General features: G+C 56.8%; 1 protein-coding gene and 1 long non-coding RNA gene across 4 annotated transcripts in view; one reads left to right on the top strand and one right to left on the bottom strand.

The window, feature by feature from the left end:
- The window catches only part of SORCS2 (sortilin related VPS10 domain containing receptor 2), a 438,806-nt gene that overhangs the window by 260,257 nt on the left and 158,791 nt on the right, over positions 1-19,758 (top strand). For both annotated transcript variants that reach the window (XM_036992835.2, XM_036992840.2), the window contains exon 3: positions 15,102-15,201. In XM_036992835.2, coding sequence (XP_036848730.2) covers positions 15,102-15,201 — 100 coding nt within the window. The remainder of the gene's footprint in view (positions 1-15,101; positions 15,202-19,758) is intronic.
- LOC118967377 (uncharacterized) lies at positions 12,458-17,283 on the bottom strand. 2 transcript variants are annotated; one of them, XR_012131898.1, is made up of 4 exons: positions 17,160-17,283; positions 16,413-16,585; positions 15,376-15,632; positions 12,458-12,566 (listed from the first exon to the last, which is right to left on the bottom strand). It is a non-coding gene; the product is annotated as an uncharacterized lncRNA (long non-coding RNA). The 2 variants fall into 2 exon arrangements; XR_005054357.2 differs by lacking the exon at positions 12,458-12,566 and adding an exon at positions 14,626-14,760 and having other exon boundaries at positions 17,160-17,280.

Raw genomic sequence — 19,758 nt, 5'->3', positions numbered from 1 at the left:
ATTTAACTCTCAAATGGGATTCTTAAGAATTGAAGATGTGTTCTGCCTATTTCCACCCGCTTTGGTTTCCTTGCCTGCAGAGCTAAATGCACGTAGTTATTACAGGTGCCTGCAGGACGAGGTGAGGGGCAGGCCGTGTGGGAGGGCGCATTAGGGGGGTGCGAATGTGGGCAGCTGCTTGCCGGAGTTTTACTGTCATTTACTGCTGTCATGGAAGTCATGTGAGCACCCATCATTTTAGCACATTTTTACCAGCTATCTGCTGGGGCTGGGGCGGGGGTCACTGAAGTGGGGTCCACGGTCTTGCAGCTTTCACAGTGCCGTAGCGGCCAGGGGACAGATCCACAGTAGCAGTCTATAGCTGATGTCTGGGGCTGGGGGTGGCACCTCTGTGGGGCCAGCATGGGCCCAGACCAGGACCCACCTGTTGGCCCTGGCCCATGACCCAGATTGCTGCACAGGGCAGGGGGTGGGGGAGGAGGCCTAAGCCGGTATCCCCTGGGGGGAAATGAAACTTGACCCTGGCTCAGACTTGACACAAACCCCAAGAGAGTGTCTGTGATGGGGTCTTCAGGGCAAGGAGATGCAGCTGCTTCCCAGGGTGGAAAGTAACCTGACACCAGCGCTGTCCTCCCAGGAACTGACCTTCTAGAAGGGAGACAGAAAATAAATCCACAAAATGCATGTGTAATGTCAGGCAGCAATATGTACTGTGGATCAAAGCCAAGACGTAGGGGGCAGAGAGCCCTGGAAGGGCTATTTCAGCCTGAGTCACCCAGCACAGCTTCTCATTTAAGTGACATTTGAGCAGAGCCTGGAATGCAATGAGGACTCAGGCCACATGGACGTCTGGGAAGGAGAACAGCATGTGCAAAGGCCCTGAGGTGGACCTCGGGCCCAGGCTGCATTTCCTGGGCCACACGGCCACTGCTTCATTCTTTAAGCAATGATATGACTACGCATATGAAGTATTGCCCCCAGAGAAGCTCACCCTAGCCTTAAGTGTCCAGCGTAAGTTTGGGGGTTAACTTTGTAACTGACTTTAGTCCCCAGCCCCTCCAGAGGTAAAGCTGATACCAGCTGGCCCAAGACCCCCACCACAAATCACATTGTTAGCTTAGACTATCAGGCTGGCACACAGTCTCAGGCAAACAACAACTCTTACCAGGCAGGGTCTTTCGAGAGCTTAGAGATGACCTTCTAGGTGCCAATCAAGGGTCAAGCCTTCGTTTGGAGTGTGCAAGGTTTGGACGACCCAGACCTGCTGCATTAACCCCTTGGTGCTGAATGCCTTCTGCCTCTGTAAGGGGTGGGCAGAGGTGGACGGGGAGGAAGGCCGGCTGCACTCTGAGCCGGCCACGGTGCCGGCAGGTGCGAGCTGGTCACTTCATTTAACCCTTGTGACGACCCTGGGTAGAAGGTGTGTCCCCACTGTACAGAAGGGACACCTAAGCTCCAGTAAGTTGAGCTCAAGGTCATTGAGCCAGTGGCATGAACCTGACACCATGCCCCCTCCATTTAAGCATGACACGGGCCACAGCTAAAGACTCCTTGGAAAAACGCTTTAACCCCGGAGGCGTGGAAGGTGATGGGCTGGGGAAGGTGTGCCCTCCCCAGAGCTCAGCCACCTGCTGGCCCAGAGGGGCGGTGGAGTGACCAGACTGCTCTGCAGGGCCACCCCGTTGCACAGTCTTAGAGAGCCACCCACCTCCCAGAGCCAAAGCCCCGGGCCCCGCGCGCCGTCTCCCAGAGTGCTGGAGGCGGCGGGCTCAGGGGGCTTCTGGGGGGCCATGGAGCTGTGTCCTCTGCAAGTTGGATGAAGGATGCCCGGATACCTGTCTGTCCTGCCAGCACCCTGGAGCCTGTGGGCAGATGTTACTGCCAAGTGCCTGTGGCCAGCAACATGAGCCTTTATTTATTTATTCTTTCTTTGTAATCTCCAAACTTTACCTGATGAATCTCGAAGATGCCTTTGGTGCGTGTAAGGTGGGAGGGGTTCCGTTCCATCTTGTTTTCTTGACCGCAGGTCAGAGCGAGGAACCATCTAACCTCTGTCCTGCAGGTGTCTCGCTGATACAGCCTGACATCACCTAGACAAAGATACATTGCTTGGGGCCAGGAGACCTTGGTCAAAGTCACCCCTGGGCCACTGGCTGCTGAACGAGTGCCCGCCCTTTCCTGGGCCTGTATCCTATTCAGGGGAGGGGTATGAGGAGGCCCGGAGGTGTCGGGTCAGCTGTACCCACAATGGTGCCTGAGCACCGTGTCATTCATTCACTCCTGCATCCATTCAGCCAGTGTTTACGGGCACTCACTTCCTACCAGGTGTTGGGCCAGTTGCTGGCCAGACACAGCCTGGCCTTTAAGGAGCTGTCAGGTGGGTCAAGGAAACAGAATCCATTCATGGTGGAGCAGGTGCCCCAGGGAGCTGTGGGCATGGAGGAGGGGAGCAAGGGGTCCCCCGTGGGGGCACAGGGAGGCTCAGCAGATGACTTGTGTCTCGTCACCACCTTCTGGAGGCTCTGCCTTGAGTGAGGCTCTCCTTGCTGGGCCCTGCTTCTGCCCTGTGCAAAATGGGTAGCTGACAGCAGCCTCCGTGTCTGCTCTCCCAGGCCTGCCCCTGGGCCAGCTATTAGGGGTTCTGGGTTTATTCCGAAGGTGCTAGGGACCCATTGGAGGCTGTTCAGAGGGAGAATCACACGACTTGGAAGAGCAGACTAGTGTAGGTTGAAGGAAGAGGAGCGTGGGGCCGCTGGCTGGCTGGCACCGCCTGCAGGTTCTATCAGCTGGAAGACACAGGCTATGTGGCAGGGGGCCAGGGGGTTGCTCATTACCCCAGTGGGATACCTGTGTGCATATGCAGGTGATGGGGGCAGGGCCCCAGGGACACATGCGTGTGGGGAGGGGGTGCTTCCTAGGAAGACAGCATGCCCCCGAAGGAATGGGACATGCCCATCTCCTGCCCGCAGCTGAACCATGGAGGGAAAATTCCAGGTGCATGCAGAGCCCCAGCCTCCTTCTCTGGGCGTTTCTGGCTCCCCCCACCTGCCATAATTGTGGGTGTGGATCAGAGAAATCTCTCCTCTCAAGCTGTTTGGGAAGCAGCGGCTGGCAAGGAGTGGGGTACGTATGGGGGGCCTAGTCCCACAGCCAGACTGTGGGGTTCAGAGTCAGCTCCCCACGCCTCTCTGTGCCTCAGTCTCCTCCTCCAGAAGATGGGATGGTGGTACTTGCCCTCACCCTCCGGGGTCCGGGAGGGTTAAGCAAGATAATACATGCAAAGCGCTTAGCCAGGAACGTGACATGCAGAGAATAGCAATGATTATTTTTGTCACCATTGCTGAAATCACAAACAAGGTAAATCTCAGAGTTACTGGCTGGCCTTTCCCAGGCCCCAGATCAGAGAAGGATGGAGGCATGTTGCAAGCCCAGTTCTCCCAACTCAACCAGAGTGGGTGTCACGGGGCCTCCCACTGGGGAATGAGAGGCCAGGTGCACGGAGGAACCCAGCACTGGAGAGCGTGTCCTTAGGGACACAGTTTGGAAATGGAAGTCTGTGGGCCACTGGCTCAACTATTCGGTTACATCATTGAATCAGCCTTTGCTTTGTGCCCCATGAACTTTTGTCTGTAAAAAATTTCAACCTGATAACCCCAGTTTCATAAGTTAAATCCCTTCTTCGATGTTTACTGAGATGGGAAGTTGTCGGTGTCAATACGTCTTTGCTCCTTAAGACCTCATTTCTGTGCTCTGTATGGAGCTATTCCTCTTAACACCTTGAAGCAGAGGTGCCTCCCAGAGCACCCCAATCTCGTCTGCTGACATCTCTTCACATTTTTTCCTCTTCTGTAAAAATGCTCAGTGTATCATTTGGGCTGCCTTTAGCAGAAACTGGGTATGGTCAACAGTTAGTCAAAAAAATCAATTTAGAGTGTCAGATTCTGTAATCCAGGAATTGGCATATAAAAAATACCATTTTATGTGAGGACCCCCTAAGAAGAAATGAGCACCCTCATTTTTTAAAATATTGCATTAAAATTTTCTTATTGTAACTGAATAGTTGAGCCAGTGGCCCACACACTTCCATTTCCAAACTGTGTCCCTAAAGACACGCTCTCCAGTGCATCCAACATTTTCCTGCATCTAAGAAAATGCTTTTAATAAGCCATGCTGAGGAGCCTGCTCCTGGGACTAAACCCTAGGGAATAATCCAGGATGTGTTAAAAGTAATGAAGATGTTGTTGGGAAGGGTAGAAGGGCTCTTGTGACAGCAATAAATAGAAAAAGCACGTTTCCCAAACCCACGGCACGCAGGCCCTCAGTGTCTGTGGAAAGGCTATCAAAGTCCAGCCTAATGGAGGCCCCGTCAGTAACACCACGTGCCCTGGATGGACTATTACTCAGCGAGCTGACACGCTGCCTGGTTTAGTGCAAAAACCAGAATAGAATCTGCCCTCACATTGTAACTGCAACACTGTAAATATGTTCCCACGGGGACAGTGGTGTAGCAAAATAAAGGAACACGCGACGGTTGAAGTACCGTCTTCTTTCCTTGTTATTGTCGGGGCTGTGTTCTGTGGTTTTCACTCTGTTATTTTTAAATGATTCCAAGAAGGGTAGAGGCTATGTTGGCATGTCAGGACATTTTAGTGTGTGTGGATCATTAACATCAGAAATGTTCCTCAGGGTAGGTGCCAGGTCACAAGGGCCGCCTACCCTGGCCCAGGTCCGAGATGGCTTGTGCTGGAGTCCAGCTCCAGCTGGGGGGTGTGAAGCCCAAAAGGATGAGACGGAGTTGGTGCCTGGAGAGACAGGACACGGAGTCAGATGGAGGTGGTCTCTTGACAAAGTGGCGATGACAGCTTCATTTATACCATTTTGCACAAGGATATGATTATTTTTTATTGTTCTGATGATTAATTAGTATAGGCAGTTGGTAAATAAGTATAGGCAAGCTTTTTTCTTTCTTCTCCTTTCTAATCTATTCATGGTTGATCAAGCGTTAGACAGGTGATTGTTTTTCTGTTTCTTGACTGAAACTTTTCCTATCAACATGTACTATTGTGTTTTACATTTTTATGCAATGCAGTTTCTAAGTAGTGCCTGTGACCGCAGGAGCGTGCAGTATGCAGCAGCGACTATGGAGTCCATCAGCTCAGGGTGAAATACAGGTCACCTAGTGCCACAGTTAGCTAGGATTCTTTCCCACAGAAAATTCTTAGAGGCTTTAATAAATTTATAATCAATCTAAAATCATAAACTGATATCTTCACCTTATACCCCTTTATAGGGCACAGTAGGCAGCAAACTAAATTTCCCCTTCTTATCTACATTTCTCTTTCTTCTGTGTGGATACCAAAATCTCCCTGACATATGCTACACAGGTCCCCATGGCTCCACTACTGCAGGGACTAAACAAGTTCTTACATGGTGAGCAATGCAAGGGCATTCATATCACAGAAACTGTTTCTGTTTTAACTACAAACCTTAAACTATAAACAATCAAGTCAAATATGATGTATGATTATTCATTTGATTTTTATACTTCATATGTGAATCGAATAAAATGTTGATGTAGTAGGTAGATGCAAGATATAGATAGAAAGCATGATTTAGAACAGTGAGAAGGCAGGTGTAGATGATCAGGTTTGTGCCTACAGACCAGGTCTTAATCCAAGCTGAACAAGGGCAACAAAACATCCACGGATGCAGAAGATTTCTCTCAAAACAGAGGGGGTGAGGTTCTGAGCCTCACCTCTGTTGATCCCCAATTTCTCTCCTGAAGGCCCCCCTGCGACTGTGCCTGTCTTAGGTTGTTCCTCCCTTGAGGAATCTCACCCGTCTCTGGCTAACCAGTCATCTTCCGGGGCCATACAGGGAAATGTAAAGCTGGTGAGTGAGAGAGAAGCCATATTGTTTGAAAAGGTTAGCTTTTTACTTCTTTGCAGATTTATGCTCTGTGGCTTCCAGGCCCAGCCCTTGTCTTGAGGTATTTTTACTTCCTGGAAAATTATGGTACTTGGTAATTTCACGTATGAGGCACAAATTCTAGTAAAGGGCTGTAATCAGGAAAGAAGAAAAACAAACTATAGAAGTAGCAGAAGGAAGAAAACATGAGATGGTTAATTGTCAACAGGGTTATTCCATTCAACATTCTCTCATAACTCTTATTTCTAGAAAACTTTCCATCACTAGTTTCACTAGCATTGTAAACAAGGGGGGCATTCTCAGTGGAAATGGGGTGGTCAATGTTTGACTAACTAACAGCAGGTTTCGGTACTTTATGCCAAGATCGCATATGGCCCCTGCGTGGTCCATTCTTCAGGAGCGCCGTCCTGAAAAGCTTCTGGGAAGTTTATGTTCTCATCTTTTCCGTGCTGCTTAGCAAAGGTTAGCTTAGTCTTTGGCAACAGTGCAAGAAAACACAAAGCCAATAGTATAATGGAAAATAACAAAATCAAGGTGGGTAATAGAGGGAGGAGGCTGCGAAGGCCCCTGATTTGTGGGGGTCTTCCTCCAGCCTGAGCTTTGCTACACAGCTTGAGTAGCATGGCTCCCGGCAGGCTTGCATGCCACGCCGGGTCCCTCTGGGCCTGCTTCTCCCACCCCACTCCTGCTGGGATTCCTGGCCGACCCTCTTCCATGGCTGAGGCGGCTGCTGAATCGCAGAGCATTCAGACCTGCAATATCTGGTCTGTGGCAAGTCTATTTGCAATATTATTCGTCTTATTCTATTCGGGCATTTTCTATTTGAAATGACACCTCTGGGCTTTAGAGGGGCCTGGCCTCCTCCCAAATGGATCGGTTTGCTGGGAGGGCACGCCCATCAGTGTGTTTCACCCTGGACAGCAGGAGGGAGGGGCTGGCCTCCGGCAGGGCCTGGTCCTGGCAGGTGACTGGCCCGTTGCAGTCACTGAGGTGCTCGTGTGTCCTTCGTGACAGAATCGAAAGCACCCAGTGCTGCTTCCGCAAGTCTGTCCGCTCGCCTGCTGCACCAGGGTCCCCAGAGACTCGCCCTCACCTGAGCATAAGCCCAGCCTGGCCCTCCAGACCCCCATCAGATACAACTTCCCCGATTAACACAGAAGACACAGTGACATCCCGGCTGGTCCCTGGGGTGCTTCTCAGTGAGCCGCCCTCCATGTCCAGCGCAGCTTGGCCTCGCCTGCAGCCCGTGGACACTCCAGGCAACACCTCCCTGCTCTGTGCCTGCTACGGCTAATGCCCCTGCTTTTTCCCTCTGTGGTGTGGGCTGGCGGCAGCCTGGTCAGTGTGCCCAGCTGAGGTCTTGTAGAGTGGCTGTAGAAGCTGGGGCACCTGCTGGAGGCTGAGCCGCATGAGCCAAGGTGCGCAGCTCTGCCTGTGCCCAGACAGCACCCAGGGGCACTTCCAGGGACACTGGCCTTGTTTAGCTCTGGTGGTTATAATCCAATTCTAAAGACCCCACCAGTTGGGAAATCAACCATTGCAAAGGCCCCATCTTGTGTCCTTTAAAAACCTCCAGAAATAAAACATCTAGAACCACAGTGGCCCACAGAGCTGGAAGCCAGTAGAAGGTGCACAGCTTGGGACCAGTCAGATGCAGCCGAGCTTCATCCTTTATGAGCCCAGGCACGGGACTCACCTGCTCGCTCAGTTTGACCCTTGCACAGCAAGAGTCCTTCCTGGGGCCACACGGGTGGACACCACCTTTCACACCTGTGGCGGTTTTCCAAGCCAGCCAGTAGGAGCCGGGCGGAAGTAGGGGGCTCCTCTGCACGAGGGGGCAGGGTGAGAGCTGAGCATGTCTCCCTGCCAATAAAATAATTATAGACTATGAAAATGGTTTAATTAAATCATTTTTTAAAAAAGTGACGATGTATAAACACTCAGCAATTAAGCAGCCGATTTGCAAAGAGTGATTTTCCAACTGTGCTTGCCTTCCATGTTTCTATTTGCCTGTTTATAGAGCCTGGCTTTTATTTTTAATTTGAATAAATGTGGCTTGGAATGATCACTCTCTGAGTCGCCAGATGCCATGCAGCTAGAAGAACTTGGAAGCGGTGAGGATACAGAGCGCCGAGGAAGGTCACCCAGAGGGGTCAGTGTGCCTCACTCCCCGACCCCTCTGGTCCTTCCTCTGGACACTCAGCCCACCACTTCGGATCCTGTCCGCAGAGGAGAGGGGCGTCTGTCCCTAGTGCGCAGGTTCAGGGCTCCCAGGGACAGCTAAGGGACGGGTGTGTGGCCAGGCCCACTGCCCAGACAGAAGCCAGTCCAGTCCTTGCCATTTCCCTGGGAGGCTGTTGCCCGAGAAGCCTGCCCACCTCTCTGAGCACCTCCGCAGCTGTCCTGGGAGCACTCCCTGAGCTCCAGCTGTGTGTCTGGCCCGTGGATGCCCGTGTGGTCTCGGGGACCACTGTCCTCACTGCAGCTCCGTGATCCGCATGCACACACTTCAGGGAGAAGAGGCACACTGGGTTCAGAGTTGGCCAGAGGGCCCTGGGTTGTGGCCTGCCCCCTGCTGACCAGCTGGACACCGAGGCACATCACCCTGTGTCTCCCAGACTTGCTCAGGGGAGTAAAGCCCTGAGTGGACCGTAGCCGAGCGGTAAAGGAGGAGGGGACCCGACTGGCCAGGTTGGAGCAGGCCTTCCCTCCCTCTGCTCAGCCCACCCCGAGGTCACCGCTCAGGCTGTCTTCTGCTGACCTTCTCCTCTGGCAGTTCTTAGACTGCGTATCGAGTCAGCCCCAGGCCACTTCCTGGCACCCGGCACCGAGCTGGCCCCTGGTAGATGGACGGCCGACGCTGGGGGGCTGATCGGGAACGCCGACAGCCTGCCCCATCACCAGGGCCCTGTGGCGCCTCGGTCCCCATTGTGCTGCCCTGATCTCTGAAGGAACTTTGCCCCCAAGCCCGTGCCCCTGAATCCTGCCCACACATCCCATTCTTTCTGGGGCCCAGTTAGGGGAGGGGTGGCAGAAGGGGGCTTTGCCTCCCTGCTGTACACTGACCAGCCGTGGGCTCTGTGTCTCCATTTCTTCATTGGCAAATAGGAGCTAGGATGCGTACCCAGGAATGTGGGGAGATTTAAACCAGATTCAGGATGTAAGGCATCTGATGCAGGCTCACCCTTGTATACCGTAGGTGTTTAATAAACGCAACGGCCTGCAGGGGGTTGGTAGATGCACCCCCCAAATCCATGTCCACCTAGAACCTCAGAACGAAGCCTTATTTGGTTGGATATAGGGTGTTTGCTGAAATCATTCAGGACTTAGGGTGGGCCCTGCGTCCCATGATGGGTGCCCTTACAAGAGGGAAATGTGGACACAGGGACACACAGGGAGGCCATGCGAGGGTGGAGAAAAGGCTCATCGTGTGAATATTTGGGGGTCAGTACACCCACCTCTCTCCCTCAGCACCTGTGCCCACAGTCCCAGGCCAGGAGCGCCCTCTGCTGGACTCGGTTCGGACCCTTGAGTCCCACTGGCCACCAGCACAGGTGCTGTGACCACAATCCGAGGGACGGCCCTTCTCCCAGGGTCTCCAGCTTGGTGAGCACCCAGCACAGATGACCCTCCTCCCGGGGAGGAGACAAGCCCATCCTCTCGGGGCCTCCTGACGGCCCCAGCCACCCCGCTTGCAGCCAGGCGTGGGAGGAGTGGGGGAGCCTCCAGGCACTTCCTTGGACGCACCACAAGAGGCGGACACCATACAGCACCACAGCCGTCTTCTGCTTCCGTTCCTCAGAATAAATCTTCACGATGCAGACAACATCCTGCTAGCCTTGGTCATTTACTTGAATTTGAGAAACTTGTGTCCTGAGGAAATCATGAGGTGAAGTGAGGACACTTGAGTCGCTTACCGGAAAATCAAGGTCTGGGCAGAAGATTTCCCAGAGCACCTGCCTCGGGGGAACAGGAGCCCCACAGCCCCCCTCAGAAGGGATGTTGGGGGGCCGGCCAATGGGCAGGGAAACTTGAGGGGTGGCTGCAGGTTAAGGGCATGTGACCACAGCCTTTTCTGCTCACAGGGGCCTCAGGGACCCCTGATTCCAACCCTCTGATGTCTCAGAGTGGGGGACTGATGGCGAACCCTGAGGGGGCTTCCTGGGAGCTCAGCAAACCAGCTGCAGGCTGGGGCGTGGGCCCAGACGCCTGACCCGGGCCCTGGCTCTGAGCCCGCCCAGCTCGCAGTGCCTGTGACCCCACAGGGCCACTCGGCTCCCCCAGCCCTGCTCCAGCCCTGGTTGGTCCTTGAGCCCTGACCCACAGGCTTGGGGGTGTCGGGCGAGCGTGCTTCCCTGAGGGCTGTCCCCCGCCAGCCCAGCCCCTCGCCTCCCCCAGGCCACACACCCCCTGAGCAGTATGGCTCCACCTTCTGTGCCACCTGGGTTTAGCTGCCATCTCCTCCCTAACCTGGCACCTCATGCATCTCCACGTGGTGCTGATTCCACATCTCGGTGAGAGTCCTGCCCCCCACCTGCCCCCCACGTGCCCCATCACCTGTATTGCCACCAGTTACAGCAGTCCTGGAATAGCAGCAGGGACAAGCTCCTAGGGCCCATGCTTGGGCCCCGGCGCCGGCTAACTCTTCCTGCAGTCACGAAGCTGGTCTCTAAGATTGTGCTTTCTGGAGGGGGACATAGACCTGTCCCCTCAGGACCCTGGTTCCCCCTTCCGAGGCCACCCTCAGCCTGTGCCCAGACCATGGAGTCCATTAGAAATAAAATGCCAGCCACGTGTGGAGTTTCAGATGCTCATTAAAAAGTGGAAGGGAACAGGTGACACGGAAAGGCCTGGAGGAACCTTATCACAAAGTGAGGCCGCCAGCCTGAAGGCCACACACCGCGTGCTTCCCACGCAGGACATTCTGGACAAGGCGGAGCTGTGGAGGCCGTGAAGGATCAGTGGTCGCCATGGCTGGGGGGAGACGAACAGGCCCAGCACGGAGGCCTCCTAGGGCCGGGAGGCTGCTCTGTGTGCCGCGGTCACGGCGCACACCTGGCACGATGCACGGGTCCAAGCCACGGGACGCACAGCACCCAGATTGGCTACCATGTGAGCCGTGGGCTCTGGGGACGATGACGGGACAACCCTGGGTCGCTGATGGTGACAGACGTCCCACCCTGGTGGGGGTGCGGGTGGCCGAGGAAGGCATGCACCTGTGGGGCAGGGGGATGGGCAAGCTCTGGACCTCCTCTCAGCTTTGCTCTGAACCTGAAACCGCTCTAATAAAATTAACTCCAGCAGTTAAAAAAGAAACAGGTGAAATTAATCTTAATAGATTTTATTTAACTCAATCTATCCGATATATTATGTCAACATGTAACCAGTATAAAATTATGATGAAACATTTTACACTTTTTATATATGAAGTCTTTGAAGTTGGCATGTGTTTTGCACAAACAATGTTCCTCGATCTGGATGAATTCACAAGCACCATGGGACGTTCAGAGAGCTCCACAGCCCCGTTGTGAGCAGGTGCTGTGTTAAATCAGGGACCTTGAGGAGGCAGGGGGTTTCCTTGAATTATCTGGGGAGCCCTGTATGATCAATCGCAAGGGTGCTTACAGGTGGGAGCCCGGGCGAGCTGTGACTGCAAAGGTGTGAGGACGGGGGGCCCAGAGGGGTGCTGTTGGAAGGCGGAGGGGAGCCCAAGCTGAGGACTTGGAGCTGCCGCCAAGAAGCCGGGAAAGGAAAGGAAAGGGGCGGCTCCCCAGAGCTTCCAACACAGGCGGACACCTCAGTTTTAGCCAGTAAGTCCCATGAGACTGCTGGCCTCCAGAGCGGAGGGGTAGTAAGCCTGGCGCGCATTAAGCCACTGCCTGTGGTGGTTCCGTCACAGCAGCCACGGGAATACCTGCTCCCTGAGGAAATCCGTCCGCCCAGCCTCTGCCTCCGGGCCTGTAGCCCGTGGGGACCCCCTCACGGACAGGCTGGGGCGTGAGGAGGGCTCCGACTGGGGTGGGGGATGGAATGCAAAGGATTTAGGAGGAAGGGTCAGCAAGGAGGGGGTGGGGTGACAGACCGGATGGGTGGTGGGGGCAGCTGGGGGCAGGGGAGTTGGGGATGGACCCGGCCAGGTCGCTTTGACCACCTCCTTGGAGTGTCACAGACGTGGCTGTTGGTGTCATCGCCCACCTGGAATTACCCATCTGCTCTCTGTCTCACCAGCTAGCCTGTCCCCCTGTGGGGCAGGGTGGTGTCTATCCTGCTCACCACGGGCAGCAGTGGCCAGCACATAGTAGGTGTTCAGTAAACATATGTCGCGTGAAGGGATTTGAACAAGTGTGGAGCTTAGAGCATAAAGGGAGCAAATGTGGGCTGGAGGGAGTGAGGGGGCTGGAGGCGGGGCGCTGGGGGCTGAGGGCAGTTGGGGGATTCGCCTGGTCCTGCAGGGGAGGAGCTGCTGATGCCAGGGGAGCAGGCGTGGGGCTTGGGTTTAGACGGATCCGTCCGTTGGTCCACTTCCAGAGGAGAGGGCAGGGTATCCTGTCCCCAGGGCCTGTGTGCCTGCTGTTCCCTCTGCCTGGAGGGCGCGTCTGTGTCTTCTGGCCCCTGACAAAGCCCCGCACACTGGCCGCCTGTAAACAATGAAGTCTACTGTCCCGCAGGAGGGTGGGAGCCTGGGACCAGGGTGCTGGCAGGCTTGGGGGAGAATCTGCTGCGGGCCTGCATCCCAGCTCCTGGCGGCTCCTCACCGTCCCTTGTCTGGCCCGTCTGCACGGCATCCTCCCCAAGTTTGTCCAGATCTGCCTCTCCATATGACAGCAGTCACTGCTTAGGGCCCACCTGACTCAGGTGACCTCATCGTAACCTAACTGCATCTGCAGCAACCCTGTTTGCAAACAAGGCCACAGTCACAGGTTGTGAGAGGACACGGATTTTAAGATGACCTTACTTGACCAGCACAAGCAAACGGCTTTCCCCCAGCCAGGCGTGCCGCACGGCCTCCCTTCATCCCACTGCCCTGCACCCCCTTGCTGTTTACTCTTCATAGCACTGGATGCAGTTTTATTTCTGCTTATTTATCTCTCCCCTCCCCTCCCCTCCCCGCCTGGACTGTAGGGTCCTGGGTAGCCGGGCCTTGGTCCCACTGGCTCCATGTGCAGGTGCCTTCGGTGAGCGGTGTGAGCAGGTGTGAGCCGGGTTCAGGGAGGGGGCTGCGTCCCTGGGAGGCGGAGGGTGTGAGGAAACGAGGGAAGGGGTGGGTCCTCAGGTGTGGGAGGCGGACCGTCCACAGGTCTTGGACTGGCTTGTCCAGGGGGGAGGGAGAGAGGAGGCTGCGCGCATCAAGCTCCTAAACATGCCGTTTGTTTCTTCCGGGCTCTGAAATTTCCTGGGTCTCTGCATCGACCCTCTGCTAATGGGCCTCTGGCTCTCTCCTTCCTGAAGAAAATCAATTCTCCGAGGTTGAGTTTTGCCTAATCACCCCCTGGGGGGCCTGCTTTGTTCCCTCCCTGGGAAGGCCGAGGGCAGTGGGGGGGGGGACCCTCTCCCAGCCACCCTGGAAGGGGGTGGGCCCCTGCTGGACTCCCCTAGCGGTCAGGGGACGGGGCTACTCTCTGATCCGGCCTGAGAAGGACCTTGTGACCCTGAGGACTGAGTGGGACCTGACCTCTGAGGACATGGGCACATGTGGCCACTAAGCCCCCAGGCAGTAAACACGCCCATCTTCCAGGAGCCTCTGGTTCACTGAGGTTCAGAGGAAATCCGGGGCGGGGGACTAAGAAGCTCCTTGTGGGGAGGGGGTTTATGCTGAGCAGCTCCAGGCCTCCCCATGGGGCCCCCTGGCGACAGAGGGGAAGGGGCAGTTCAGGCCACACGGAGCTGAGGTCTGGGAACAGGATCCAAGCCCTTCCCCCCTCGTGTAAGTGGGGGGCACTGCCCACCCACAGCCCGGGGCTCAGCTCCCTTCAGGCTCGTTTCAGAGGTGATCGGACGATGGGCCCTGAGGGCCGCCGTGCATGGCAGGAGCTCCGTAGCTGTGGCCTCCCTCTCCTGTCCCTGTCCCCACCTTGGGTTGAGCTCCCCAACCTGCTGGAAGATGGGGGAGCTCCGGGAGACCCCTGCAGCCCAGCGTGTCTGGAATGGGGTGGGGAACGCTGACCCCAGGCCTGGCTGCGCTCCAGCCCCCTGCCTTGGGCTCTGCATTCACAGCACATCGATGGGGTGATAATAAGGAGTCTGGTTTCAGGGTCACTGGGACTTTTAGCTTCAACCTGGAATTAATTCCATGTTCTCATGTGTGGGTTGTTTCCAAACAACAGATGTGAAATCGCCCTTCTCTCCCTCCTGCTGCTGCAGGCCGGGCTGCGGCTGGGCGGCTCGTGGGGATGCTCTTCTGCACCCTCACGTTCCTGGCAGGGAAGTGGGCCCACAGACGGGGTGGGGCTGGCCCAGGGTTGCCCTGAGTAGCCCTGGCCTCTCGGTGAACCGGGGGTGAGGGGGTTGGCACTCGCCGGCCAGCACAGGGCCTGGGGTGTCTACCCCGGCCTGGGTGCTGGAGCCCTCAGCCCCCAGCAGGGCTATGGACAGGTGGCCAGGGCCCAGGGAGGGTCATGGCCGGGCAGACCGTCCACTATGAGGCCTTAGTGCAGTGGGGACATCCTATAGAGCAGACAGGACGCCAGCTGTGTGGGGGGCAGGCCAGCACTCGTGTTCTGAGCCAGCCACTTGTGACCGAGGTGATGCCGGGCAGGAACCCACTTGCTCAGAGTTGCCTCACTGTCCCCGGGTCGCCTGCGAGAGAGACGGAGTGCCGGGCTCTGCCAGGCTCTGTTGAGGAATCAAGACAGAAGGCCTTGAGGTGCCTGCACATGAGACCCTCATGAACAGTGAGCCGAAAGGAACTGGGGGCGGGGCGGCATGCTGCCGGCTGCCAAGGCGGACAGACCCAGTGGGGAGGTGCTGGCTTTCGCCCTCACCAGGACCTGATCCACACCGCAGCTTCAGATACGAGCGAGTGCTTGGTGTCCCCAAGGGAGCCCTGGCCCCCCATCACCTGCTCCCCGGGAGACGGTGTCCTGGGCACATGGCCCGTGCTGGATACACTGTGGGCCCGATCGGTCTGTGCCCGGAGGGGCCCGTTGCTGACAGCTGTCCTCCTCCCCCTCCAGGTCCTCAGACTTCGGCACGTCCTACACCAAGCTCACCCTCCAGCCGGGCGTCACCACCGTCATCGACAACTTCTACATTTGCCCGACCAACAAGAGGAAGGTATGTGCTGTGCCCGGGCGGCCGCCACGCTTCAGAGCCAGCTCCTGCTCCGGAGGCTGGCCGGACATGTGCGCGATTACCTCCCACGCCCCAGCCCTCCCTTCCCGTTGCGCCATAACCCACTGCGGCGACTGTGGAAACCAGCTGGGCCTTCGGAGAAGGGCTCTGGCTTACCTGGGGCGTTTGTCTTCTCCCCGCCCCGGGGAGCTGCATCGGTCAGGACACAGCAACCAGGAGTGGCAGCTGCGTGGAGGTGGAGGGGGCAGGCACCTCTCCCTCTGGTCCGCGGTCCCTGGCAGGGGGGTGAGCAATCCACGGGTGTTCAGCAGCGCTTCCCTTGATCTGGGTGGGAGTTGGCTTGGACCCTTCTCTGCGCCCGCCCTGCTGCCCCTCCTGTCTGAGTGTGTCTCCTGACTTCGCTGTCTGCCTGGCTGTGAAATAGGGAGCTTGGCTGTTTCAAGGCTGCTTTTGTGAGAAACCCATTTGCAAGTCCATGGTTGTCTCCGGGCCATCCCAGGAGCCCAGAAGGAGGTCAGAGGAAGCGCCCAGTGTACTGAGCTCCATCCAGGGAAGCAGCTCATTGTTGCAGAAAGGGACTCAGATCAGGGTGCTTGTGGTAAATGAGCTGTAACCTCATCTTGTGTGGAGAATTGTGGCACTGGGGATTAGAATCCAGAGCCCGGTGCCTGCTGGGCAAGAGCCTGGCCCTTAGGCACTGACAGATGCTCTGGTGACTTTAAAGGAAAGGCTGGGGCTTCATAGAACCTGTGAAATCCTCTGTAAATCACCAGAAAGGGAGTCACTGATGCCAGATAGCAGGTCGGGGAGGGCCCTCAGGGCTTGCTGGCTACGCTGATGGCAGATCAACGGGCTCAGAGGAGTCTATGTGCCCATGCCCCTGGCAGGCTCTGCAGGGACTGAGGCCCACCCGAGTTTAATGAACATGGGCACTAAGGTGTGCAGTGCCCACCGGGCGTGGTCCAGGTAATCTCAGAGGCACTTTTTAATGGGGTGTCATCTTTCTAAAGCAGTTTCCCCACTTCCTTGACTCACTGCTGTACAAGCTTCCTGTTGGGCAGAATCAGAATGCAGAGGTGGGGGGGGCTGCTGCTGGGGGGATGGGGACCCTCCCCCTGGGGACCCAGCGCTACCTGGAGGGGAAGGACTGGGGATGAGGAGAAGGCAGTGGATGGCTTCTCGCCCTGACTTACTTCATAGCTGTGGTCTCACGCGGCTCCAGAAGGCCCAAGGAGGGAGGCACTGTTATCCCATTTCCAGGGCAGGAAGCGGAGGTGTGGGGAGTTGAGGCTCGCCCAGTCACACAGCTGATGGGGGCCCTGGATCTGAGCTCAGTGCCTTCTGGGTCCAGGACTGAGGGCCCTTTCTGTGCAGGAGGGGGAGCAAGCGTGAGGGAGGCCCTGCCACTCACCCAGCATCCACGTCTCCGCCCCCGACTCCACACCTTCCTCATCCCCAGGCAGGTTCAGCTCCAGTCTCATCACTGCCCTGAGTGGGGAGCGAAGTCATGGACGCAGGCAGCAGCCAGGCTTCCGGAATGCTCTGGCCTCCAGTCCTGCTCTGGCAGAGACTGGCCCCCCGACCTGCACCTCAGGACTGAGCTGACCCCTCCCCTAGGGGGCCACCCTCTGCAGCCCCAGATGGAGGGCGCTTCCAAAGACCCCTACAGACACAGGCACCCCTCTTGGAGGCGGGCAGGGGGAGCAGTGGGGGGCAGGAGCAGTGCCCGGGGGCAGGGTGGTGGCCCAGACTGTGGCAGCCTGGGAGGGCCGGGCCTGGGAGGCAGGAGGTCAGTCATGTGCAGCTGAGCCACAGGAGGGCTGAGCGCTGACTCCCTTATTTCTGTTGCTGGAGCTTTGGGGTGGTTCTGGGCCTGGGCTGGGCCTGGGGTGGATCTGGGGCGGAGCTGGGCCTGGGCCGGGTGTAGCCCCACAGCTTACCAGCTCTGCAGCTTTGCATGAATTGTGAACCTCCCAGTGCAGTGAGGATAACAGCAGCGTCTACACTGGGGAGCTGACAGAATTAAACTCAAAACAGGGTCTGGCTCAAGCAAAGCTCTCACGTGTTCCCCTGGACATTCTCCCTAGAAGGAAATGTAAGAGGCCTCTTCTTACCCTCTAAGGTTAGGAGCTGGTTCTGGGGTGTACTTTCTCATGTGGTTGCCTGGTCCCCTGTGTCTGCCTGGGGATGGAGCCCTGGTGGGTGTCCGTGACAGGCATCTGGGTGGGCACTGCCCTCTGTCCAGTGACTGCAGCCCAGCCCCCTAGGCCTGGGCAAATGTTAATCGTTAGTCACAGAAAAGGCAGCTGACTTCACAGCAGTGCTCCCTGCAGTCCAGGCCTCCACGTCTCAAGAACGACACTCCAGCTCCTCCGCCTGTAGCCGCCGGACAGGTGTGGGGCAGTGGCTGGGGCTGGGTCCCCCTCCCTGTACGGGCACAACCCACTGGAGGCCGAGGTGAGTGGAGGCCCGAGCTCTAGGCTGTGGACCCCACCGCTCCCTGGCAGGCGAATGTGAGCAGTCATTTCAGGGCTCTGTGCCCAGCTTCCCCGTCTGTCAGGTAGGATCATAGCAGCTAAGTGAGGACTGCATGAATCGGTACACGCGGGCTGCTTAGGACAGGGCTGGGACCCCTAGTGCTGCACCCCCAGAGCCGCGCCTGCAGGAGGGGCTGTTGGTGGGTGTGAGGTTGGTATGATCACTGGGTGTGAGGTTGGTAAATGCACTTAGGAGCAGAAAAGCCACAACCACTGTTACAGAAGAAGAAGAAGATGGTGTGAGACCATATCAAGCAGGAAATGGGTGACAGGAAAGACTGGGGCCGCCGTGGGCTGGTCTTCAGACTCCCAGAGGGTGGTCCTAGAGAGCAGCGGCCCGTGCAGGCCGGGGACGGGGGGCTCCCTTTCGTTCACTCGCGTCCTCAACAGTGCGTGGCCCTTGGCACTGAGCCAGTACTCAGGCCTTCTGCATGCGGTGGGCTGGGCTGAGCAGGGCTGGTTCCCTTTAGGGGAAGAGATTTCTGTTTACTAGGAAAGCAACTCTCCTTCCATCATCGCATTAGATTACTCACCGCTCACAGTTTCTTGATCCCTGAGCCATCTGCTGGTGACCATGCACAGGGTGCCAGGCTCTGGGGCAGAACCAGATGTCAGTCTAGTCCTGCACTTGCGGGGAGGTGGGGCATGACCTGGGGGTTTGCAGCATCACCTCCATTACCCCAGTGAGAAAACGGAGGCTTGGGAAAGCTGGGACACCTGTAGAGGGCATTCTACTATTTGTTGTGGCATGACCCGAGACCCCGGGAGCCTGACGGTCCCCAAACACACCCCACAGGCTTTCCCTTCCGTCTGTCAGGTTTGTCCAAGGTCACCCGGCTGGTAGGTGGCAAAGCATTCACCATGCAGTTCATACACCCAGTGTCTGTGCCTGGTACTGAGCAGGGATCGAGCTGAGTCTCTTAGGCCCCGGAGCACCCTCGGGCACAGCCCAAGCTTGCCAGGCCCCCGAGGCAGCGTCCCTGGGAGCAGATGGGGCTCCTCACACCTGGGCGAGCCCAGCCCAGCCCGCTGTACTGGAGGTGGGAAATCAGCTTCTCCTTAATGTGTGTGGCTGGACAGGGCGCAGCCTGACTTCTGGGCAGATCCTCTTCCTGCGTGAGGCCTGAGCTTCCCATCCATCAGATGGGGAGCTTGAACCGGAGGGTCTCCAAAGCCCCTTCCAGTCCAGACCTCTGGACTCCCCTGGCGTCCTCCCAGCAGAAGAGCAGCAGCAGGGGATGAGGCCCGTGTGGCAGGACCCAGCTCCTCTCCGTTTGCCCCGCTCCCCATTCCCTGATGCGTGCGGGTGTTTCCACAAGGTCTGCAGGCTTCCTCTCCACACCGACACCCGTCAGGCTGCTGGGACAGGGAACCCAAATCCAGTCTTGCACACAAATTCGGATTAAGCACCTACTAGGTATGGGGTCCCTTGCTGGGGCGCAAAGGTGGTCTGCACAGACAACTCTAACCTTCTAGAACTTTTGAAGGCCTGTTAGGTGGCTGAGAAACTGAACTTCTGCATTTGTGTGGGAGGAGTAAGAAAAGGGGCCAGAGTCGGTCTCCCGTGGAGATGAATGACCCTGGGGTGCATCTGATCTGGGAAAAGACAAGGCTCTTAGTTGTAGGGGTGCCTGTGTGGGTGAACCCACCTCTCCTGTTATCAGGTAATGGATACGTTTTATAGGAAAATGTGAATACTATTAGGAGTCCATTTAGCAGCAATTACAGGCCAAGGAGCATTTTACAGCTTCTTAAGAGACCACTTTGCAACCTGTCTTACAAAAATGAACTCCCTCTTATTTTTGTCTTGCCTGCAGTAAAATCAGAGCTCCCCCACCTTGATGCCATGGGCAGGTTGTTCTACGACTGTCATGGCCTGGCCCGAGGCCCTGGGAGCCCTGATAATCCGCAGATGCGCCCCACGGGCCTTCCACGCTGTCTGCAGTTCCCACATTAGCTTTGGACCCGTAACGCATTTCTGACGTGGCCATGAGGACACAGT

Source organism: Manis javanica, chromosome 5, assembly GCF_040802235.1.
Source record: "Manis javanica isolate MJ-LG chromosome 5, MJ_LKY, whole genome shotgun sequence".
Lineage (NCBI taxonomy): Eukaryota > Metazoa > Chordata > Mammalia > Pholidota > Manidae > Manis > Manis javanica.
This window is presented reverse-complemented; position numbering and strand designations above follow the sequence as displayed.